Source organism: Chiloscyllium plagiosum, unplaced genomic scaffold (genome assembly GCF_037043375.1).
Source record: "Chiloscyllium plagiosum isolate Xiang-an unplaced genomic scaffold, Cpla_swu_hap1 HiC_scaffold_39, whole genome shotgun sequence".
Lineage (NCBI taxonomy): Eukaryota > Metazoa > Chordata > Chondrichthyes > Orectolobiformes > Hemiscylliidae > Chiloscyllium > Chiloscyllium plagiosum.
Window position 1 is genome coordinate 7,854,557 of NW_028270177.1, and position 26,001 is coordinate 7,880,557.

At 40.4% G+C, this 26,001-nt stretch overlaps 1 protein-coding gene across 9 annotated transcripts in view; it reads left to right on the forward strand.

Annotated features, from left to right (window-relative positions):
- The window catches only part of map2k5 (mitogen-activated protein kinase kinase 5), a 379,209-nt gene that overhangs the window by 90,156 nt on the left and 263,052 nt on the right, over positions 1-26,001 (forward strand). For all 9 annotated transcript variants that reach the window (XM_087981145.1, XM_087981146.1, XM_087981147.1 and 6 more), the window contains exons 6-7: positions 11,462-11,529; positions 12,555-12,603. In XM_087981145.1, the coding sequence (XP_087837271.1) occupies positions 11,462-11,529; positions 12,555-12,603 (117 nt within the window). The remainder of the gene's footprint in view (positions 1-11,461; positions 11,530-12,554; positions 12,604-26,001) is intronic.

Consider the following 26,001-nt stretch of genomic DNA (forward strand, 5'->3'; position numbering starts at 1 on the left):
GGCTACTCTCCATAGTGTTTTGTAGCATCACCAACACATTAAGTGGGAATACATCTTGTATAGAGCTAGCACTTCAGAACTGAATAACCATGGACTATCAGCAACAGAATTGGATTCAATCATGATCTGTAGCTTCATGGCCCAGCATGTACCTTACTCTACCATCTGTATCAAGCCCTAGTTCAATGAAATGTGCAGGAGTGCATGCCAGGAGAAGCACCAGGCATATTTAAAAATGAGAGGCATAATCTTTGTAGCCCCTGAATGATGTTGGCTATGGCAAGGAAGTTGGGCAAATCAGGTGAGAATGTCTAGTGAGGAGCTTCTCAACCTCAAGAGCAAGAAGTTTCACTTACCAAAACAGTGTTGAACAACCAGACAAGATTCTCACTAGTGAGTGGGAAGAAGCCTAATTGCATTAACCTTTCATTATTACTTAATGCAACCTCAATAACATGCAGTTTCCCATTCCCTCACCCGCTGGAGAGAAACTTAGATGCCAAGAATTCCTGATATCAAAGACAGACCTGGCAACTTATCGCTTATTCCTCCAGACCTCCACCTTGGGACACCTGATCCCAACCTTTCAGAGCAGGCGACATGGGCAGTGACTGGAAATGCTCCACTTCCGCAGACATTGGCATCCAGCCTCACCACACCACCACAGCACATATTCAAACTACTTATAGCTTGGCTCTGCATTTTAAAGAGAAGGAATTTCTACGAATATTTCTATTCTCAATGATGAGGGAGCTCAGCAAATCTGTGCAATAGACCAGGCTGATAGATTTGCAACTTTCTTCAGCCAGAAGTACCAAGTGGATGATCCATCTCCTTACATTCCCAGAATCACAAATACCAGACTTCAACCAATTTGATACACTGCGTGTGATATCAAGAAACAGCTGAAGGCACTTGATACTGTTATGACTGTGGATGCTGATAACATTCTGACATTAATTTTAAAGGTGTGTTCCAGATTTATAGATAGTCTGCATTATAGATAGTCTAGGACAAGAGGACAAATTCTCAGAGTAAGGGGTCATCCATTTAAGATAGAGAGGAGGGGAAATTTCTTCTTTAGGGTAGGGATTCAGTGGGATTCTTTACAAGCAGAGCATTGTTGAGGCTGCATCATTTAGTATATATTCCAAGCAGAGATTGATAGATTTTTAATCATTAAGGGAATCAAGGGTTATGAAGACGAGGAAGGAAGGTGGAGTTAAAGATGATCAGATCAGACATGAACTCATTGAATGTTGGTGCAGACCCAGTGGACCAAATGGCCTATTCTTGCTCCTACATCATGTGATCTTATGGCCCAAACATAGGCAAAAGAGCTGAACTGCAGAGGTAAGGTGAGAGTGATTATCATTGATGTCAAAGCAGCACTTGATTGAGTATGGAATCAAGCAACCTTATGTGAACTGGAGTCATTGGGAATCAGTTGGTGAGCGTTTGAGGCAGGGGGAATTCTCTACTGGTTGCAGTTGTACCAGCACAAAGAAAAATTGTTGTGGTTTTGGAGGTCAATCATCTCATTCCCAGGACAACACTGCAGGAGTTCTTGGGACAGTGGCCTTTCATCATGAGGTCAGAAGTGCGGATGTGCGCAGATGATTGCTCAACATTCAGTATAATTTGTGACTCCTCAGATTCTGAAGCAATGTGTGTCTGAATGCAAAAGCAAGAATGCAGGCTTGGGCTAATAAATGGCAAGTAATATTTGTGCCAAAGAAATACAAAGCAATGACCATCTCAAACAAGAGAAAATCTTACCATTGTCCCTTGATATTTAATGCTGTTATCATAGCTAGAAACCCCCATAATCATCAAAGTGGAGGTTACAATTGATCAGAAATGGGATTGGATCGCCATACTTTGGCTATAGTAGCAACTCAACCGGTGGATGTTTTGCAACAAATAACTTACCTCCTGTCTCCATCTCCATCTGGGGTGTACTTATTCCCTATGTAATGTAACTATCCAAGAAAGTGGCTCAGGACCACTTTCTCAGGAGCCATTCGGGATGGGTAACAAATGCCCTGGACAATAATGGCCAAGTTCTGTGAACAAATTAATAAAAACAGTTTTAAGATATAATAACATGATTTGGAATTGCAGAGCTTATGCAGTTTAAAGCTCAGCTTGCTCTTAAAGTACATGACAGAGTGTCAGACATCAAAGAGATAAGTGCTTACACAGCCTGTTTTAATGATGTTGTGGTTGAGCAACAATCATTTGCAAATATATGAAAAAGAATACAAAATCAAGTGGAAACTATATTAATGCAAGAAGTGTCAGACCATTTTTGGGAGGTTTTTCCAAGGAGAGAAATGTTAGTAGCAGACTCATGGGCTGCTGTTATGCAATTGTGTCATGCGAAGGTGAAGCAATTATACAACTCGATTAGATGTACATAATTTCTGGGGGCTTGTAAGTAAATTAAGGAAAGATATTTTGCTGACAATATTATACTAAAATGTAACATTACAGAATTGTGTGAATTTAAACATCAAGGAGGACTGAATGGTTGGATTTCCTCTCTGACAAAAAGAATAAAAGGTGATTTCTTAGCTGTCTTTAAATTTATAAATGAATTTGATAGAATAGATGTAGAGAAAATATATACACTTGCACTGGGGAGCCTGGAGGATCCCATTTACATCTTGAATTGTTAAAGCATTTAAGAATGAAAATTAGCTCAATTTACGAAGGAAAAAGGATAAGATGAAGTAAGGTGGAAGAAGGTTCCATGGAATACAAGGAGAAAGTGAGGACTGCAGATGCTGGAGATCAGAGTCGAGAGTGTGGTGCTGAAAAAGCATAACAGGTCAGGCAGCATCCGAGGACCAAGAGAATCAATGTTCTTGATAAAAGGCTTATGCCAGAAATGTTGATTTTCCTGCTCCTTGGATGCTGCCTGACCTGCTGTGTTTTTCCAGCACCACATTCTCAACTACATGGAATACAACCACTTGCAAATTATCAGTTGTGTCAAATGCCTCTAACTGTACCAGGCTTGAACACTGCTGTTAAGAGACATTTTTGATTAAGTTAAAAATCACACAACACCAGGTTATCATCCAACAGGTTTAATTGGAAGCACACTAGCTTTCGGAGCGTCGCTCCTTCATTAGGAGTGACGCTCCGAAAGCTAGTATGCTTCCAATTAAACCTGTTGGACTATAACCTGGTGTTGTGTGATTTTTAACTTTGTACACCCCAGTCCAACACTGGCATCTCCAAATTTTGATTAAGCTTTTTGTCCTGCACTCATCAGGATAAATGCAAGAATGTAATTTTTTAATGATTTTAACAATGCACAAATAAGAGGGTAATAATTGATTGGCAAATCAATGCTGATTAGCCAAAGTATTGCTTTTAGGAAAAGCATTGGGGTACTATAGTTTGCTATGCTTCAAGGTAGTTCAAGAAAGGCATAAGCCATGAACAAATTTCTTTTTGCAGTGAATGGTGCCCTATGAACAAGAGTATGTTATGTATAAGGATTTCCTTTACACATCTTAATGCACTCCGCCTTGTTCTCCAATTCAGTTTTGAGTTGGGGCAGTCTAACACATTCTCTCTTCCCTTGATATGCTAGTTAAATCCGTTAATGATTCTCCACTACTGTCTTCTGCATGCTTACTTTCACCAGTCAATATACATGTTGGAATTCATATAGCTTCAACTGTAAAATTGACCTTATTAGCAATTTTGCAAAGATGGCCCTACCTATTTTCTGACTGTACAAGCTCAACACTGTAATTAGAGCGCATTAAAGCTATCTTGCAGGACAACAGCTTTGCTGATCAGATGATTGGTGTATTTGACACAAACTCTCAAAAGGGCTACAGGCCACCTCTTTAGGAATTGAAAGGTGTCTGGTCTATTTCACATTACCCTGGGAAGACATGTTTCAAAAATGTAAACAAGTGTAGCAAGCCATTTCATGCAGTTACTGTACAGTGGCATTGCAAGTGATATTTTCCATTAATGTGACATTACTGTCAGTTGAAAGAGACATTCTGCCTCCCACAGAATTGAGTGACATCATATGCCAATGTAATACCAGGTGCATAGGCCATGTACCCCAAGAACTGGCTAAGCAAATCAAACAGCTAGCTCCACTGGCAGGTTGTAAAAGGCAGATTAGAGATCAGCGCTCCCACACTTGCAAATCTGAAACAAAAATTGCTGAACAATCTGGAGTATGCTAATAATTACATCGATAACCAGTATAAGATGATCAATCAAGTTTGTAACTTTGCTCATTTATGCTTACTAGAAGTGACATGTATTTGTATGCAAAGATCCTTCACATGGAAAAGGAATATGTTCAATCTTGAAAGTGTATTAAATGATCCAGAAGCAGGCGAACTAGGAGTTCTGTTTTCCTTTCTCCATGGCAACACTTTGACCATTCAGCTCCCCTTTTCTCCTGTGTAGTAAATTGTTGTGATCATTTGAAATTTGGCATTCTTGCATTCATTCTGATCAAAGCTGTGGCAACATGTCTCACTTTTCAGCATTCAAATTTTAGACAGTAAAAATGTTACATTGCAAACAGAATTCTTTCAAAGGCTTTGTTTTACTTTATGCTCCTCTTTGCAAATAATTTTGCGACAGAGAATTGGAGTTGCAATCTATTTTAGATTTTTGCACAGATTGTAGTTATTTTTAATGTAAGGTCATGCACCCATTTTGTTCAAGACCTCTCACCCCCAACATTATCATCAAAAGTTGTCCAATTTTTAACTGTTGCTTCAGCTGTAAAATCAGAGCATGTCAGTAAAATTTATCTCCACCAGCAGGGAGAAGAACATTACAGAAATAAATGCAAAGTATAAAAGGAAACCAGAAGTGTTAGAATTTTGCATCTGATGAAGGATAAAAATATGAAATGGTATGACTAGTCTCCTGTATAAATGCTGACTGCCTTGTGTATTTCTAGCATTTTCTATTTTTATTACTGAGGCAAATATATTTGTCATACTAATTTAATACTTAGTCCATACCTGAGAATTAATTTGATTTGAGAGAATTTTAAAAACTCACAATTGAGAAATGGTCACAACGATAATAATTATATTAACCATTTTTTTCAGGACCTGTAGAAGGTAGGAGTGTGGCTAGGCAATTTTAAAATTACATTTTGAGATGTGACTGAAAATTTTGTGTGATCACACTCAAACTAATATTCCATTTTGGAAGCTGATGAGTGTCCTGTTACCTTGGAGGAATGCAGTCCATGACAAGCTTCTGGCACCATAAGCGACTTGACTATACAGGGGGAGGAAAAAGAATGGAAGAGCAATAGTGATAGAGGATTTTTTAGTCAGGGGAGCAGACAGACATTTCTGCAGACAAAGCTTGACTCCAGGATGGTGTGTTGCCTGCCTGGTGCCAGGGTCAGAGGTGTCACTGAATGGCTACAGGGCATCCTGAAAGGGGAGGATGATGAGTTAGAGGTTATCGTACATAGTTAAAAAAATCACACAACACCAAATTATAGTCCCAACAGGTTTAATTGGAAGCACTAGCTTTCTGACCGCTGCTCCTTCATCAGATGGCTGAGGAATAATGTATAATTTCAATGTATAATTTCATTTACATCACTGTAAACGTTTGCTACAAGTTCTGTGTCTTACAGTTGTGTACTCCACAACCATCTGATGTCGCAGCAGTGCTCCAAAAGCTAGTACGCACTTCCAATTAAACCTATTGTACTATAACCAGGTGTTGTGTGATTTTTAACTTTGTACACCACAGTCCAACACCGGCATCTCCAAATCATGGTACATGGTGGTATCTTTGATATGAGCAAAGTGAAGAATGAAGTCTTGCATCAAGAATTCAGGCAGCTAGACAATAGATTATAAAACAGGACCTCAATGGTTCTATTCTGTATGCTACTCCCGGTGCCACAGGCCAGTGAGTTTAGAGATAGGAAAATAGGACAGATGAATGGGTCTGGGTGGGTTGCGCTTTGGCGGGTCGGTGTGCACTTGTTGGGCTGAAGGGCCTGTTTCCACATTGTAAGAATGTATGTCTTAAGAGTTGACACAAGAGGGAAGGTTTTAGATTCCTAGATCATTGGGATTGTTTTTGGGGAAGGTGGGACATGTCCAAACAGTCTGCACCTGGACCACATTGGGGCCAACATCTTTGCAGTAGGTTTGCTGGTGCTATTGGGAGAGTTTAAACTAGTTTGACAGGGGGAGGGGACACAGAATATTGTGGAAACAGTGATGCATCATGCAACAGCTATGGAATCAAGTCACAGTGAGTTCAGCCATGTTGAGTGTTGAGAAAGTAAGGCAAGGTTGGATGGTCTTTACTTTAATGCTAGGAGTGTGATAGGGAAGATTGATGAGTTAATGGATTTGAACGTGGAAGTATGATATTGTTGCCATCACAAAAACATGGTTGAGGGAAGGGCTGGAATGGCAACTCATCAATGTGGGGGATAGAATTATAGATGAAGCAGAGGTGGTGTAAACAGAGTGGTGGTGTAGCAATATTAGATAAGGAGTCAATTACAGAATTAAGTAGATATGATATCTTGGAAGGGTCTTCAAACAAGGCTTTGTTGGTAGAACATAGGAATGTTAAGGGATGGCTACTTTACTGAGAGTGTATTATTGGCCCCAAAGAGTGAGCAGGAAATAGAGGAGCAAATATGTAGACAATTCATAGGTGTACAAGTGTAATGATCAGCTAATAATACAAGGGCAACTTTCCCAGCATAAATTGGGATAGTCATAGTGTTCAGGGTTTAGAGAGGGTTGATTTCTTGAAATGTATCGAGGGAAGATTTTTATATCAATATGTAGAAGGACCAACAAGGGACGGTGCAGTGCTGGATCTGGTTTTGGGGAAATCAGCTGCTAAGTGTATGAGGCAGTGAGGGAACATTTAGGCAATAGTCACTATAACACTGTATGGTTCAATTTGTTCTGGACAAGGAAAGGTTCAGCCTGCAAAATCGACTTTGGATCGAGGAAGGCAGATTTTATTAAAATAAAGCAGGATCTGGTCACAGTAGACTGGGAACACTTCTTTGCGGGTAGGTCTACAGTGGAGCAATGGGGTTCATTCAAAAAGGAACTAGGGAGACAACAAGTCCAACTTGGACTCTTTAGAGAGAAATCTAGGACCAATAAGTTCAGAGAATTCTGGATGTCTAGGACAATTCACGACTGGATAAAGAAGAAGAGTAGGGCTTTTAACAAGTGCAAAGGGAGCAATTCAGCTGCAGCCGTAGAGGAATACAGGAAATGCAGGAGGGAACTTAAGAAAACAAGCAGAAAATTAAAACGGCGATGTGAGAAAGGATTTGTGAACAGGACTAGTGAGAATCCTAAGATATTTTATAAATACATTAAAAGGAAAAAGCTAACCAGAATAGGGCCCATTAGGCCCCAAGGGGCAACCTGTGTGTGAAGCCACAGTTTATTGGAAGGGTGTTGAATGAAAAATTCTCTTCAGTGTTCTTTCTGGGAAAGACAAATGTAGGTACAGAATTCAGGAAAGGGGAATGTGAGGAACTTGCACAGTTTTACATTGGAAATGGGGAGGTGTTAGAGGCTCTGTTGGGCTTAAAGCAGATAAATCATCTGGACTGGATGAATTGCATCCCAGGCTGCTGTTGGAGGTGAGGCAGGAAACTGCAGGGGCTCTGACACAAACTTTTAATTTCTCTCTGGCCGAAGGGGTTGTGCCAGAGGACTGGAGGACAGCTAATGTGATTCCACTTTTTAAAAGGGGTGGTAGAGAACAACCAGGAAATTACAGCCTTGTGTGTCTCAGTTTAGTGGTAGGTAAACTATTGGAGAAAATTTGGGAGGGCAAATTAATACCCACTTGGAAAGGCATGGGTTAGTTAGAGATAGTCAGCATGACTTTGTCAGAGGGAGGTCATGCCTAAGAAATTTGTTAGAATTTTTTGAAAATGTGATCAAGTGTCTGGTTGAGGGAAATTCAGCTGAAGTAGTTCATGTGGATTTTAGCAAAGCTTTTCACAAAGTCCCAACTGGAAGACTAATTAAGAAGTTTAAAGCGTATGGAACTGAGGGAAACTTGGTGAGATGGATCAGAAACTGGCTTAGTTACAGGATACAAAGGGTAGTGGTAGAAGGCTGTGAGTGACTGGAAGCTGGTGTCTAGCAGTGTACCACTAGGATCAATACTAGGATCCTTATTATTATGATTTTGTTGTGAGAGGAATGTTAAGCAAATTTGCAGAGTGGTTAATAGCAAAGATGATGGTTTTAGGTTACAGGAATATATAGGTGGTTTGGTCAGATGAGCAGACATGTGTTTCTTCCAGTAAGATGGCGGTAGAGTAGGCCTTCTGAGCCCAGGGCTTGTCTGCTCCACCTGCTTTTCTTTTATTTCTCTAGCTTCTCTTTTTTTCTATATTTTTTTTACTTACCTCTTGATGAAATGTTCAATCATGGTGATGACATCAGCGGCAGTGACTTGGCCCAGCAGCATGGACTCTAATAGGCCCAGCAGTGTGGATCCAAGGTGCTGGAGGCAGGTTTGGGCTCACAGCAGCACCTGCTTCCAGCCTCTTAAGGCGGCGATGAAGTGGAATTTGGGTCAGTGCGATACCCAGCACCATCAGTGATGTTTGCATTGGCGAGGTCCAGCAAGGACTCGTAGTGGCAAAGGCGTTGGTTAAGATGAGATGGTGCTGAAGGGTGGCAACTTTCATTGCAGTGGTACAGTGAAATGGATTCGTGTCTGGCCACCAGGCCCATGACCGGGCTCTTAGCAAGAAAGACTGTAAAGTTGGACACTTGCTTTGTTTCTTCATTTTTCTGCCTTTACATTCTATGTTTTGGTTTATTCTGTGTTTAAGATGGTGTTGGAGAATGGTGACACTATACAGTACTTTTCACTGTATTTTGTAACAAGATACATATGACAATAAATATATAAATCAATCAAATAAATTAAATCAGTGGCAGATGGTATTCAACCCTGATAAGTGCAAGGTGGTGCACTGTAGAAGAAGAAACCAGATGAGGGAGTATTTAATGAATCACAGGATATTGGGTTGTTAACAGGAATGAAGGGATTTTGAACTAATTATTCATTGATCTCTGAAGTCGGCTGAGTATGTGAATGGGATAGTTTAGAAGGCATGTGTTTTCATCAGTCATGACATAGAGTATAAGCGCAAGAAGGTAATGTTGGAGATGTGCAAAGCATTGGTCAGTCTACAACTGGAGTACTGTACGCAGTTCTGGTCACCTTGCTACAAGAAGGATGTGATACCTGTAGAGGGGTTTCAAGAGGGACTTCACCAGAATGTTGCCTGGGACGAGAAATTGAGCTATCAGGAGAGACTAGATAGACTTGGATAATTTTCTTTACAGCAGAGAAGACTGAGGGAGAACATGATTGAGGTGTATAAGATTATGAGGGGAATGGACAGGGTGAATAGAGAGTAGCTGTTCCTCATAGTTGAGGGGCCAATCGTGAGTGGGCATAATTTTAGGGTAAGGGACTGCAGATTCAGAGGGGAATTGGGAAAAACGATTTTCACTCAGGTGGTGGGAATCTAGAATGTTCTGCCTGGGAAGGTAGTGGAGGCTGGAAACTGTACAACCTTTGAAAAATATTTGGTTGAGTACTTCAAATATTATAACCTTCAAGGATATGGGACAAGTGCAGGAAATTAGGATTAATGCACTTTTAGTGATAGTTATCTCAATGCAGACTCAATGAGCTGAAGTCCTTTTCTGTGCTGTATAAATCTTGAAAAACAATCATTATCAGATAAAGAGTAATTTGTTTTGTTACTTCAGTGTTCCAGAAATGTATGGAGTTATTAATTTGAAGTCCTTAATAAACCTTTCAGGTTACAATGATATTTACTGTTCTATCAGAATGTCTTCCAGAAACTTGATTATTTAACTTGTAGATATTGGGGATTGTTCTCATTGTTTGATGCAAACTTAGCCATACCCTATTGTGAAATTTCCAAATCTATTTCAAGATCAATTGTGATTCTAATAAACAATCTGATTACATTAAATGATTATAATTTTAATTATGAGTTTTAAATTTTTTTGTGGGTCTCATGCTGATGTAACTCAATTTTTCTGTTTATGTTAGTCTATCAATATCATATGTGTGTTAAATTTCACTTCTCGTTGAGGTGCTAATTATTATGTATGCATAAGCATATTACTTTAATTCCAATAAAAGGAAACAAAGCAAATGGCGCAACATGTTTTGACATATTAGAAGTGAACTTGTAACCAGATTTTCCATTCCCTGTATTCATTATAGGCAGGTGCTACTCATAGACGCCAAATTAGGGGCTGGCAATTTCAAGGGTCATTGATTTCTGGAACTCGCATTGCTGAAAACAAAGTATCGCATTCAATATTTAGTCTTATGGAATAAGTAGTACTGCCTCAAGAAACATTGCTGGAGTCCATTTTGTGTTAATTTGAAGATGGGTGGGTGCCTAATGGTAATTTTAATGGACTAGTAACGTAGAATTCAAGCTAATGTTCTAGGGAAATGGTTTTGAATCCAACAATGACAGATGATGGAACTTGAATTCCATATAAAACCTGGAATTAAAAACTAGCCTAATGGTAAGCATGTAACTATTGCTGATCGTTATAAAATCCCACCTGGAGTTCACTTACGTCTGTTAGGGAGGAAAATTTACATCCTTACCTAAATTGGCCTGTATGTGACTCCTGACACACAGCAATGTGGTTGACCCTTAACTGCCATGAACAGGCATAATGAAAGCAATGTCTAACAACTCCTCAAATGTGAAATTTATTGTATAAATTTGCTATTGCCTCTAGCAGTCAAGAGTGTGGTGCTGGAAAACCACAGCAGGTCAGGCAGCATCTGAGGAGCAGGAGAATCGACATTTTGGGCAAAAGCCCTTCATCAGAAACTCCAGAATCTGCAGTCCTCACTTCCTCCTATTACCTCTAGCAGCCATGTCATCAGCATATTCATACAATGCTAGTAGACAATATAAAGGAAAATAGTCATGTTGTGGTAGTATACCTGTCCCTGGTCCAGATGGCCTGGGTTCAATTCCCACTGCTCCAGTGGTGTTGTCATAACATGTCTGAACAGGTTGATTAAAAATATCTACAATACAGAGTATTTTGAAAAATATGCAACATGATTGTCTGTTTAAACATGCTGAAGTTGTTTCTAAGACATCGTTTTGAATAGTATCTATCCTAGTGTTTTAAATAAGTCTTGTTCTTAGTTTTCAAGAAGATAGTGTAATTTAGTATGCTAATGTCACGCGCAAGTAGAGAGTATGCAAACATCCACATGCCTAGCAACAAGCCAATTAACCTTCAGATGGAAATGAGAAATCTATGGTAAATTACAGGTTAATTAGACTGCTGTCCTCAGCCCATGAATGACTGATAAAAACTCCTTTATCTGCCTGCAGGTAAATACACGGGCAGGGTCCTCTAATAATAGCTGCCCAGCAGTCACAGAAGGCCTGCCGAACAATAGGTAAGAGTCAAGAGCAGAATCAAAAACGGCTTATGAGATATGTTCGCTGCATGACAACTAATGGTGCTAGATTCAAAATTGTTAAACTATATAATTTTAGAGGTGTTTCTGCTGGGAATTCTTGACAAAAATGAGAAAACCATAATTATAAAGAGCATATGATGTTGGAATTAATATTTATCATTTGCTTCTTTTATTTCAACTGTTACACATTAAACTATCTAAAATTGAATATTTTATTTTTTAATTTACAGTACTGGTGCTGATGTACTTTCTTGTATTCTAGGTGAATTTCGACTTATATCGCAGGAATACTAATTATTAAATTCATGTTCAAGTTTGATAATGTTTTCTTTTCTACCTAATTTTACTTTCCTCTCCAGTCCTTGTTACAAGAGTATAACTTTTAGGTGATATATTGTCCTCGCATAACTTGCCCCCATTGGCATTCTTCATATGTAAACCTTGAGGGTGGTTGTTATTAGGTTACTCAGTGGGAGACAGACTCACTGGTGATTTTGTCTTCTTCACACCTGGCCAGCACGCATACCAGCAGGGGTCATGGGAGAGCACTCAGGAGGAGGAATCATAGCTAATGTACATGCAGGTGTACCTTTTTTAGTTGCTGAGGCTAATTATAATATTATTCTTGCTCACATCCTTGCTGAGATCTTTTAGTTCAACGCTCAAATCTGTCATTATGACTAGGTTTCACACTGGGTTGTGGCCTTACCAACTAAGTCTGGAGCTAGCTGCTTTTAAAAAAAAATATTTGTTTTTAGGATACTGAAGAAGGGAGAACTTAAAAAAACTTAGCCTTTTTTCTGGATTAATTGTAAAAAGCAATTTGGGTTTTTTGGTGCAAAACAATTAATTACATAATAAATCAGCTTAATGACAATGTTTTATAATATTTCTTTGAGTTCTGTAGAATACAGTTTCCTTACTGCTATGTTAATTAGTTTAGATTGTGTCTGTATACAGTTAGATGCATTTTTAACCACTGCCTTTCTTTTCTTCATCAGGTTGAAGAAATCTTCTGCCGAACTTAAGAAAATACTGGCAAATGGACAGGTAGGTGATGGAAGTTGCATACAAGTAGAATTCTAATCTGTTTAATTGATAAGTAATTTACCATTAATCACACTGCCCAATAAGTAATTTACCATTAATCACACTGTCCACACTATAGACAGTCTGAATCCACATTGGTATTGGAATAAATGCTTCGATTTTAAAATAAAATATGTGTTCAGTCCATCGGTTGCTGAAACCCTGGCTGAGGACCAAATTAAGAGCACGATTAGGACATTTGGCCTTTCAAGACTAATTTGTGATTGAATAAGATCATGACTGATTTGTTTGAATTCCAAATTCCATGTCCCCATCTACCTCTGATAACCTGAAACTCCTTTGCCAGACAAGAATCTTACCACCTCCACCTTAAAGTATTCAGTGACCACCTCTGCCACCTTCTGAGGCAGAGAGTTCAAAGTTGTACAGCCCTCAGGAAAAGAATTGCCTTCATCTCCATCCTAAAAGGATGATCCTGAATTTTTAAACAGCGTATTCTAGTTTTAGATCCTCCCACAAGAGGAAACATCCTTTCCACATCCATCTTCTAAACCAAAGCATCCTTTGATCTTCTAAACTCCAGCGAAAAAAAGTACAGTCTGTCCAATCTTTTCTCTAAGGCAACCTTCTCATTCCAGATATTAATCTAAACCACCTTTGAACCACTTCCAATGTATTTACATCCTTCCTTAAATAAAGAGACCAAAACTGCACAGTTATTTGAGATAGGTCTCACAAATATCTTGTATAACCAAAATATAACTTCCTTACATGTATGTTGAATTGCTTTTTTTTAGATTAGATTAGATTCCCTACAGTGTAGAAGCAGGCGATTTGGCCCAACAAATCCACTCCAACCCTCCGAAGAGTAACCCACCCAGATCCATTTCCCTCTGACTAATGCACCTAACACTATGGGCAGTTTAGCATGGCCAATTTACCTGACCTGCACATCTTTGGACTGTGGGAGGAAAACGGAGCACCCAGAGGAAACCCATGCAGACACGGGGAGAATTTGCAAGCTCCACCTAGACAGTTGCTCAAGGCTGAAATTGAACCTGGGTCCCTGGCGCTATGAATCAGCTGTGCTAACCACTGAGCCTTATTACTTCTGTAATAAAGACTAGTGTTCTACCAGTTGCCTTAATTACTTGCTATATCTGCATGCTAACTTTTTGTGATGTGCACACGAACACCTAGATCCCTCTTCACCTTGGAAGTCTGTAGTCAATATCTGTTTAAATAATATCTTGCTTTTGTTAATCCTTCTGCCATCACACTTTCCCATATTATACCCTGTTTCCTGGTGTTTGCCCATTCAGTTAGCCTATCTATATTCATCTGCATGTTTGTGATATAATTTTCATTACATACGTTCCTATGTAGCTTTTTGTCAATCTGAAACTTTAGCTACCATACTTTGAATCCAAGTTATTGATGTAAAAGATTAAAGGCAGAGACCCTTTTCAGGTCCCCACTTGCCACATCATGCCAACCTGAAAAAGACCCATTTATACATACTGTCAGTTTTCTGCCAGCAGCCAATGTTCTATCCATGTTATTGTCTACACCATGAGCTCCTACCTTGTGCAATAATCTTTTATGTGGAACCTTGTCAAATGTCTCCAATATTCACAATGCATTTCGCTCCTTCAAATAATTCCATTAAATTAATTATACATGATTTTCCTTTCTCAACACCATGCTGATTCTTCCTAATTGTCCTGAGTGTACGAAGTGTCCAGTTATGATCTCTTTAATGATTGATTCTGGCACTTTACTCACATCAAACATAAAACTAATTGGCCTAAAGATTCTTGTTTCATGCCTTCTTTCCTTCCTGAAGAGTAGGGGTATATTTGCTACTTTCCGTTCTGAGGAACCTATCCAGAATCCTAACAAATTCTAGAAAACTAACATAGCGTATCTCCTATCTCATGATCCATCTCTTTTAACACCCTCAGATGAAGTTCCTCAGGACCCGAAGACATCAACCTGCAGCACCATCAGTTTGCTCAGTACCACTTGCCTTGTGATTATAATTTCACCAAGTTCCTTTCTTCCTTCAATTTTCTGATTTACAGGTGTAACTAGGATGTTTGCTATATCTTCTATAGTGAAGACAGAGGCAAAATATTTATTTGTTATATCTACCACTTTTTTTAATGTACTATTTACTTCCTATTCTCACCCATTAGAGGAGCAACACTTACTTTACTTACCCTTTCCTGTTTTGGATACATGTAGAAAAAATTGCAATCCCTTTCCACATTTGTAGCTAGCGTCTCATATTTTAATTTATTTGCTCTGTTATTCCTGTTAGTCATTGTCTGCTGTTCTTTGCATTCTGAGCAGTCCTCTGGTATGCCGCTCATCTTCATGCATATATATGCTTTTTCCTTCAGTTTGATACTTTTCCTTAACTTCTTTTATAAACCAGAGGTAGTAGGTCCTTGGAGGGTTATATTAGAATTATAGAATCCCTACAGTATGGACGCAGGCCATTCAGCCTTTCGAGTCCACACTGATCCCACCAAAGAGCATCCCACCCAGACCCACACCTTCCTCTATCCCTGTAACCGTAGATTTCCCATGGCTAATCCACCTAGCCTACATCTCCTTGGACACTTGGCCATGCTACAATTACACATATTCACTTAACATGTACATCTTTGGACTGTGGGACTGTGGGAAGGAACTGGAGCAGCTAGAGGAAAAACATGCTCACATGGGGAGAATGTTCAAATTCCACAGACAGTCGCCCAAGTGTTGTGAGGCAGCAGTGCTAACCACTGAGCCACCACCCTGACTGAGGAATGTACTTTTCTGAAATATCCCTTTAAATGCCTGTCACTGATTTTCTATTGAATTATGTTCTTGCCTAATATCCCAGTTCACTTCTCTGAGCTCAACTTTAATGCCCACACAATTGCTCTTATTTAAGTTTAAATTCTAGTCTTAGATCCACACTTCTTCCTTTTAAAGCCAGATGTAAAATTCAATCTGAGAGGTGCCCTTATTTGGAGATTATGAATTAATCCTGACACAATGGTCAATTCCTGAATGTGTTGCTCTAACAATCTATCTCAAAAGCATTCTATAAATTCCTTATGGAGATTGTCATTACCAATCTGATCTTTTCATGTTTATACATATACATTTAAATGACTCTACATCATTCCTTTACAAGAATCATTTAATATTTCTTCTTGTATACTTCTTCCTATGTCATTGTTTCTGTTTACGCGAATGTAGATCCATTTAGTTACTTCTTACCCTTATTATTCCTCCTCTCAATCCAAACTGATTCTACATCCTGAATTGAATTGTATTAATTTTATTGTCACATGTACTCAATCACATGAGTATAGTGAAAAGTTTACAAACTGTCACTTTCGGCATCATCTTAGGTAACATATACCCAGGCATAGATTCTTGGTACAAAGCAAAAAGAAGCGAAAGCAAGTTAAGAAGTTAAACATTACAGTTCTTCTTACTGAAACGTAGAAAAACAAAGAAGCACAGTTAATAGTTCAACATCAGAGTCCATAAGCACCTGGCTATACTGGGCTCGCACTCCTTACAAGGGCTTGACCTCACCCCCGCCACCACCTCGGGCTGCCTGCTCCTGCTTTCACCGCCTCAGGCTGCCAGCACAAGATCTTGCCACTGGCCCCCAGAACTGTCTGCTCCCGCTCTCACCTCGACTGCTTCCAGTGCCTGCTCCCGCTCTCACTGCCTTGGGCTACATGCTGCTGCTCTCGCAGCCAACTGCCTCTGGCTACATGTTTCTGCTCTCCTGCCACTTGTGATGACTGCTGTCAATGTGAGAGACCTCTCTCACCATATTCAGCTAGCCTTCCCCACACTGTCTTGATCTCCACTATAAAACCTCCTCCACACTGCACAAACATGCATCTCAATGAGGTAAGTAGATTAAACTAAGAAAAAAAAGTAGTAAAAGAACAGCAAAAAATGAAAGATATAAAAGTAAAAATGGAAAGAGCAGATAGGCCACCCTGATATCTTGAACCAGGCTCACCTCTTACAATTGCACCAATACCAAATTTGAATGAAAGCGTTACTCCTCTGTACCCCTCAATATTGAGAATTCAGTCCTTATCATCCTGAAAATGTGACTCCGCAATGACTATCAGATCATATTTATTCACTTCATTGTGTGCTATTAGCTAATTTACTTTGTTATGAATGCTGCATACATTCAGAGACAGAGTCTTTAGTTTTCTTTCTGTTATCTTTGTGACATTTCATCGTTACTGTTGCCTTTTTTTGTCTCTGTCCTTTCCTACCATTCTCTGACCTTCGTTTTCCGTATTAGTATTTTGCTCTCCTACCAGGACTCTATTCCTTGATTTTTTTAACATTGCCATTTGACATTTACACTAGATTGGCTCTTCACCCAACTTTTGTAGTTTAAAGCCCACTGTATGTCCCAAGTTATGCAGCTTACAGCAACTCCATTCCTCACTCATTTCAGGTATAGGCCATCCCAACTGTACAAATATGACTCCCCAGTCCAGTGCCTCGCATTCTGAACCCATTTCTCCCACATCAGTCTTTGAGCTATACTTTCACTTCTCAAATCTTATTCATCCTATGCCAATTTCCATGTGGCATAGGTAGCAATCCAAGGATTATTTCTCTGAGCTTCTGCTTTTAAATTTAACACCTAGCTTGTCATACTTAGTCAGCAGAACCGCTTTCCTAGTTTTACCCATGTCGTTGTAACACATGGACCTCAACCACTGGTTCCTCTCATTTTATTGCAAATTCTTCATGGGCAGCATGGTGGCTGAGTGGTTAGCACTGCTGACTCACAGCGCCAGGGACCCAGGTTTGATTCCTTCCTTGGGCGACTGTCTGTGTGGAGTTTGCACATTCTCACCATGTCTGTGTGGGTTTACTCCAGGTGCTCCCGTTTCCTCCAACAATCCAAAGGTGTGCACGTCAGGTGAATTGGACATGCTAAATTGCCCATATTGTTAGGTGCATTAGTCAGGGGTAAATATAGGATAGGGGAATTGGTCTGGGTGGGTTACTCTTCAGAGGGTCAGTGTACTGTAGGGAATCTAATCTAATTTAATCTTCTCTATTCCACAGCACATTTCCTGAACCCTGGTACCAGGCAGATAGCATAGCTATCTGGACTTAATCAAATAAAGACTTAAATAGTTTCCTTGCAGGGCTTTCCATGCTCCTAAATTTCAGCTCATCCAAAAATAACCCATCACTGTATCTTTCTAGATGTCCATCTGGTTTATCATCTTAGACTTACAGTGTTACATAAGAAATAATGGACTGATTGCAAGGTAAAATTGCAAACAGTAAAGTATGCAATGTTTTTATATGAGAGATTAAAAATGATTATCCCAAAGTCTCGCCACCTATAACTTTTCTTTCAAGGTATAATACCGTGCAGATTACGAGGTGATGTCCTTTTCTGCTTCAGCACCTGCTCCACAAGTTTTTTTCTTTACTCTTATAGATAGTAAATAATTATTGAGGAATAATTGCAAGGGTGTTTGTAACCTTCTGGTATCTCACCCAAGTGGTCATTTTTGATATGTAAATATAGATAGTGAATTCTTTGGTATTTTACTTTCTAACAGGGAGATTCTGACCAAGTCTGATTGTCTATTCACCCGATTCTCCATTTGCATTTTTCTACACAAGTCATGTAGTAATTTTATTTCCTCTTGGTTTACTTTATCACAGTCACTTTGTACAATACTGTATAAATGCAAGTTGCTTGTATAGTGTTTTTAAAATGGGCAAACATCCCAAGTTGCTTCATAGGAGTGTAATAAGACAAATATTGACAAAGTCAATGAAGATATGTTAGGATGGGTGACTTAAAGCTTAATCAAAAAAAAAATTGAAATACTGTAAATTTTAGGGTTCTTGTCATTTAAGTACCTGTCCCAATATTAGTTTGTTAATGTAAAACTTTAACCAGTAAGCAACAAGAGACAGTTTAGTGCAGTAACTCAGGAAACTTTACTGAAGTTACAAATACTACTTGTCAAAGCAGAGAAGCAACTTTATGGACATGCAATGACTTTTGCTTCCTGATTCAGCTTCGGGTACACTTTATCACCTGGTCTGTTGCTTCCAATGCCTTCAGGACCTTCCAATTCCCAATACACAGCAAAATAATCCAGTTTCAAACACCTTGTGTGCATGCTGTCACCAAAAACTGTTGGTTATTTTCTTTTTAAAGTGCATGAATCTTTATTCAAATTCCACCACCAGGAAGATAGGAAAACACCCGGGTGGCCAGTGACAAACACTGCAGGAGACATTTTATTTTATTTTATTTTTTCTTCTTTTTTTTACTGTCCAGGTTTTTTTTTTAAAAAACCCCACACTACCACCTAAGTGCGGTAGTGCTTATTTTATCCCCAGCACCCATGGTGTGTGTATGTGCAGGTGTGAGACACAGTGAAAGACACAAAGTGCACAAATCTTTATTCAATTTCCACCACCAGGAAGATAGGAAAACACCCGGGTGGCCAGTGACAAGCACTGCCCTTCACATCAAGGGACAGTGCTGTGTGATCAAAACAGTGAAGGGGAGGGGAGGGACTAAATCAAAATAGAATTGGAGGGAGAAATGATGCACTCCACTCCCTGTGGAGCCCACCTCTCCCTGAACAACTCCAGGGTGTTGGTGGACACCGCGTGCTCCTTCTCCAAGGACACCCGGGCTCTAACATAACCGCGGAAGAGGGGCAGGCAAACTGTTGGTTATTTTTTTTTTCTTTTTTTTTTCTTTTTTTACACAAAGTGCACGAATCTTTATTCAATTTCCACCACCAGGAAGATAGGAAAACACCTGGGTGGCCAGTGACAAGCACTGCCCTTCACATCAAGGGACAGTGCTGTGTGATCAAAACAGTGAAGGGGAGGGTAGGGACTAAATCAAAATAGAATTGGAGGGAGAAATGATGCACTCCACTCCCTGCGGCGCCCACCTCTCCCTGAACAACTCCAGGGTGTTGGTCGACACCGCGTGCTCCTTCTCCAAGGACACCCGGGCTCTAACATAACCGCGGAAGAGGGGCAGGCAAACTGTTGGTTATTGACTCTTTCCATTTCTTTTGGGGAGGGGAGACACTCCTGTTTATTTATTTTTTTATTTTTTTTTCGGGTGGCCAGTGACAAACACTGCCCTTAACTTTTGGTTATTTTTTTTTTCTTTTAACCCCCACACTACCGCCTAAGTGCGGTAGTGCTTATTTTATCCCCAGCACCCATGGTGTGTGTGTGCAGGTGTGAGACACAGTGGAAGACACAAAGTGCACGAATCTTTATTCAATTTCCACCACCAGGAAGATAGGAAAACACCCGGGTGGCCAGTGACAAGCACTGCCCTTCACATCAAGGGACAGTGCTGTGTGATCAAAACAGTGAAGGGGAGGGTAGGGACTAAATCAAAATAGAATTGGAGGGAGAAATGATGCACTCCACTCCCTGCGGCGCCCACCTCTCCTTGAACAACTCCAGGGTGTTGGTCGACACCGCGTGCTCCTTCTCCAAGGACACCCGGGCTCTAACATAACCGCGGAAGAGGGGCAGGCAAACTGTTGGTTATTGACTCTTTCCAAGAAGTTACTCACAGCATGAGCAATTACATCATTATATTCTGATAGGCCTAAGCTAAGTGAGCCTTATTGCTAATTGGTTTAATGGACATGTGATCAATCACCATTTGGCTCTCAATAGTGATGGACATTGACTGATTTCACCTTTCACTATCTCCTGGTTCCTATTTAACTGCATATTAAAATACTATGAAAGCTTGAAGAAAAAGGGCAGCTGTTTTGTATTCACTAATGGGACCTGGGCATCACTGGCTAGCCAAGCATTTGTTGCCATTGGGAAGGTGATGGTGTGCTACTCTCGAACCACACAGTCCATGTGGTATAGGTAGGCCCACAATGCCCTGAGGGAGGGAATTCCAGGATTTTTGACCTGGACACAGTGAAGGAACGATATATTTCAAAGTCAGGATGGTGGGTAGCTTGGAGATAAATTTCCAGGTAGTGATGGCGGTCCCAATTTTTAGCTGCCTTTGTCCTTCTAGATGGTAGTGTTTGTGGGTTTGGAAGGATCTTTGGTAAATTTCTGTTACTGAGTGTTGGTGGTGGAGCAAGTGGATGCTTGAGGAAACGGTACCAGTCAAGTGGGCTGCTTTTTCCTAGATAGTGTTGAGCTTCTTTAGTGTTGTTGGAGCTGCACCTGTCTGGGGTGTATTCCATCATACTCCTGACTTGCATCTTGTAGATGGTGGACTGGCTTTGGGGCGTCAGGAGGTGAGTTAGCAACCTCAGTGTTCTTATCCTCTGACCTGCTCTTGTAACCATTGTGTTTATGTGGTGAGGCCAGTTGAATTTCTGGTCATTGAATCCCCTATCATCAATATGCTGGGGGTTACCAATGATGATAACAGCATTGTCTCTTAACATTCAATGATTAGATTGTCTCCTTAATGGAGATGGTCATTGCCAGGTATTTGTTCAGTGCAGATGTTACTTGCCACTTGTTAACCCAAGCCTGGATATTGTCCAGATCTTGTCGCATTTGAACATGGACTGCTTCGATATCTGAGGAGTCTCGAATTATTCTGAATATTGTGCGATCATTTTGGTGAACATCCCACTTCTGACCTTATGATGGAAGGAGTGTCATTGATGAAGCAGCTGAAGATGGGTTGAGCATGGTACGTTGTAGGTAGTGGAATATCACTTTTATATAAAAGTGGGACACAGAAAGCATCATTGACCAACTGAATGGAATACTGGGAAAACTGGCCAACTAAACAGCATGTTGGGATTTAGATCAGCTCAGAAGGATAGCTGTTGAAACCAGTTACCTTCATTGGTTATATTGAATAGGTGTTAATGAGACTATGAACTGAGTTAAAAGCAGAAGTTGCTGGAAAATCTGTGGGTGTGACAGCATCTGTGGAGAGAAATCAGTTACCATTTCTGGTCCAGTGACCCTTCTGCGGAACTGATGGTAACTAGAAAAAAGTTTTTTTTATATATATATGCAGAAGATAGAGTGGGGGAGGGGGAAAGGAGTAAACAATAGGTGGAGTTAGAGCCCAAAGAGAGAGAGAGAAGAATGGTGAGTCAGACAAAGGAGTTGATAATAGTTTAGGAGAATAAACAGCTGCTAATGAGGGCTATTAGTGGCTGACAATGAGTAGTATGTAATAGCAGACCATATTATTACAAGGCCTGGTGATTGCGGGTTAGGAGAAGGTGCCACAAGCCCTAAAATTGTTGAGCTCAATATTGAGTCCCCAAACAGAAAATAAAGTGCTCTCCTTCCAGCTTGCACTGAGCTTCATTGGACCACTGCAGCAATCCTGAGTCAGATATTGGCCAGGTAACAAGGTGGTGTGTTGATGTGGCAGGCAATAGTAAGCTCAGGGTCTTTTTGAAGACAGAACATGATGACCATTTTGCAGAATTACCCTAGTCAATGCTTTGTTTCTCCAGTGGAGAGGAAAACATGTTGGGAGCAGACAATTCAGTAGACTAGATTGATTGATTGAATTGCACGGTCACCTGGAAAGTGCATTTGGACCCTTGGATATTGCGAGGGGAGGAAGTATATAGGCAGGTGTTGTGTGTGCATACATGCGTGTGTGGTGATGGACAGGTGTAACTGATAGCCAATGATCCTCTGGATGTGGATGCCGCTTGGATAATAGGTGAGGACAAGGGGACCATATTGCTGTTTTGGGAGGGAAGAGAGTGGGTGAGGGCTGAAGTGCGGGAGATGGGTCGGACTCAGCTAGGTTGTGACCTGAAATATTAATCCAGGACATTTGCTGCATTCACTATCACATTGAATCAAACCAGACAGATATGAAAGCCATTCACCTTGATTGACTGTTGAATGGCCTAAAATCAACTAGGAGAAAGTGACTACTTCAGATGCTGGCAATCAAAGTCGAGAGTGGGGAACTGGAAAAGCGCAAGCAGCATGAGAACTGGTGAGACAATACTGCAAGCTTTTGGGTGGAGCAATAGATCTGAGTTTCAGTAGAACTGTTTTTGACACAACCTGGTTGTTAGGGTCAGTTCCATCAAGAGGGGAAATTACAATATCCAATACTGTCTTTTGTAACAATTTTCCTGAGATTGAAACTTAATTTATATTAATTACAATATTACATAAATCACATCTCATTATTAGTATAAAACAAGTCCCACTAGGGTATCGAGTAGATCAGATCATATAAAAACTGAGCTTACAAAACTACCCTGCTGCAGAGCTGTCCTGGGGCAAGGACCACCATAGTCTTCCTACGTGTCAAGTATGACTCCAGTCAGTGGCGGGTTTGCCCCCAAATCCCATTGATTCCAACTTTGCTAGGGCTTCTTGTTGCCATTCACTGAATGCGACCTTGATATCAAGGACTGACACACCTCCATCTCTGGAACTCAATGCTTTTCTCCATGTTTGAACCAAAGCTGTAATGAGGTCAGGAGCTGTGTGGCCCTAGCATAACGCAAACTGGGCTTCAGTGAGCAGGTTATTGCTGAACAGCTGCTACTTGATAGCACTATTGATGATACCTTCCATCAATTTATTGATGACTAAGTAATTGCTGCATTAGATTTAGAGCCACACAGAAGAGAAACAGGCCTTTCAACCCATTTGTTCTGCTTTTTGTGTGCAGGACATACCTAGGCAATTTTCCACAGTGTAGATGTCAGTGTTGCAACTTTACTGGAACAGCTTAGCTAGAGGAGAGGCACGTTCTGGAGCACATATCTTCAGTGCTATTACTGGAACGTTTTCAGGGTATAGAGCCTGCATAGTATCCAGTGCTTCCAACTGTACACTGATATCATGTGGAATGAATTAAATTGACTGAAGGCTGACATCTGTGATGCTGGGGATCACTGGAGACTGCCAAGATGGATCATCCACTTGCACTTCTGGCTGCATATTGCTGTGAATGCTTCAGCCTTATCTTTTGCATTGATGTGCTGGGTTCTTCCATCACTGGGGATGGGGATATTTGTGGAGCCGCCGCCTCCAGTGAGTTGTTTAATTGTTTATTACCATTAACGACTGGTTGTGGCAGGACTGCAGAGCTTAGATCTGATCTTCTGATTGTGAGGTTGCTTAGTTCTGACTATAATTTGCAGTCAGGACTCAAAAGATTGAAATCCTTGAGCTCCTGTCTCAAACCTCGTTTAATTTCGTGAACTTTCCAATAAATTAGACACTTGGTTATCACTAACCATTTGCATCTATTTCCTTCGAGAGACCTGTTCTAATTGGTTTTATTTTTGCTGTGTTTGAGCGAATGGAAAAAGTCCAGGTTACCCTTTTGTTTACTCTAAAGACAACATAATTTATTGTTACATATATTTACGAAAGTTAGGACAAATTGTTTGTTTCATCCAATTATTCTTGATTTCCTAAGTGGATTTGGGGGTGCTGCCACACTCCACAGCCACCAAAGTTGTCCTTGAGGTTGCAACACCAAGAAGGAAGCATTTTGAAGCAGCGCCTGCCACTGCTGACCGGACCTAGGACATTACCTCTGCCAAAGTCAGTTCATTGCTGCTGATACTTCAGCCGCCCTATAGCTAGGAGACTAACCCAACTCACCAGGACCAGGACCATCTCAACTTAGAATACTGATTGACTGTCCAGATTAACTCCCGAGGACTGAGGTATCATTCACTCCGCCTATATTGCAGACGCCACCAAAACATCAGAGGCAAAGAACAGGTCCCAATTTATTGATGCTGAAGCAGTTGCTCAAGCTGTGACCACTGTGGTCATGAGGAATGGACCAGATCCACCACTCAACAGCTTCCTGCAACCCCACTCCACTACCACAACTGCAGAACAAAGTGAAGATGAACTTGATTAATGAAGAAAATAAAATTTAAAGAAAGGGATGTGGTCGGTCATGTGAAAGAGAGCAGATGGGCTGGGAGCACGAACACCACCTATTCTGCCGCCTCTGCCATCTTGATCCTTAAGAATCCTAATCTCTGCAAATTATTATACAGGGTATTTTAACGTATAAAGGATTATACAATTTCTAAGTTAAACACATTGTTACAAAATTAACTCTAATACAAAACTTATGTTTAATCAATTGCTATACTTCCAACACACCAATATAAGGATGAAGTTGTGGTTATGATTTCTTGATAAGAGCTTATGAACCCAAGAGTATGCCATCTCTGTCTTTTCCATGTTGACAGTCTGGATCTGAACCTAAATAGAGCCCCCAATTCCTTGTAGCTGATATCTAAGCATTAAGTTATTGCCTTCACTTTGATTGCACTGCCGTGGTACGTTTCTTTGTCAAATGAAGCTAAGCAGTGCTACATGATATTAAAGTGCCAAGATCTGCATTGGCTACCATTAACAGAATACTATATTATTTGATTAAAGCAATAAATGTACTATGATGCGGTGATTAAATCAAATAAAACAAATTATCATGTGTTAGTTTCCATATTAATTCTGTAGTAAGGTATTCGAGGAGAGAGAAAAGGAAAGACAGGTTTAGGGAGATAATTCTAATGTTTATGACCTGGACTGCTGAAAAAATAGCTGCTAATCATGGAGCAAAATGATTGACGTATGCATAAAAGTCTGGAGTTGGAGAAATGTGGAGTACTTGAAGAATTGTAGGACTAGAGTCATAGAGATGTACAGCATGGGAACAGACCCTTTGGTCCAACCCGTCCATGCCGACCAGATATCCCAACCAAACCTAGTCCCACCTGCCAGCACCCGGCCCATATCCCTCCAAACCCTTCCTATTCATATACCCATCCAAATAGCTCTTAATTGTTGTAATTGTACCGGCCTCCACCACATCCCCTGGCAGCTCAATCCATACACGTACCATCCTCTGTGTGAAAAAGTTGCCCCTTAGGTCTCTTTTATATCTTTCCCCTCTCACCCTAAACCTATGCCCTCTAGAGCTGGATTCCCCGACTCCAGGGAAAAGACTTTGTCTATTTATCCTATCTATGCCCCTCATAATTTTGTAAACCTCTATAAAGTCACCCCTCAGCCTCTGACGCTCCAGGGAGAACAGCCCCAGCCTGTTCAGCCTCTCCCTGTAGCTCAGATCCTCCAACCTTGGCAACATTCTTGTAAATCTTTTCTGAACCCTTTCAAGTTTCAAAACATCTTTCTGATAGGAAGGAGACCAGAATTGCATGCAATATTCCAACAGTGGCCTAACCAATGTCCTGTACAGCCGCATCATGACCTCCCAACTCCTGTACTCAATACTCTGACCAATAAAGGAAAGCATACCAAATGCCTTCTTGCGTAGATTTGAGTAATTAGGGTATTGGGAAATTTGAAAAT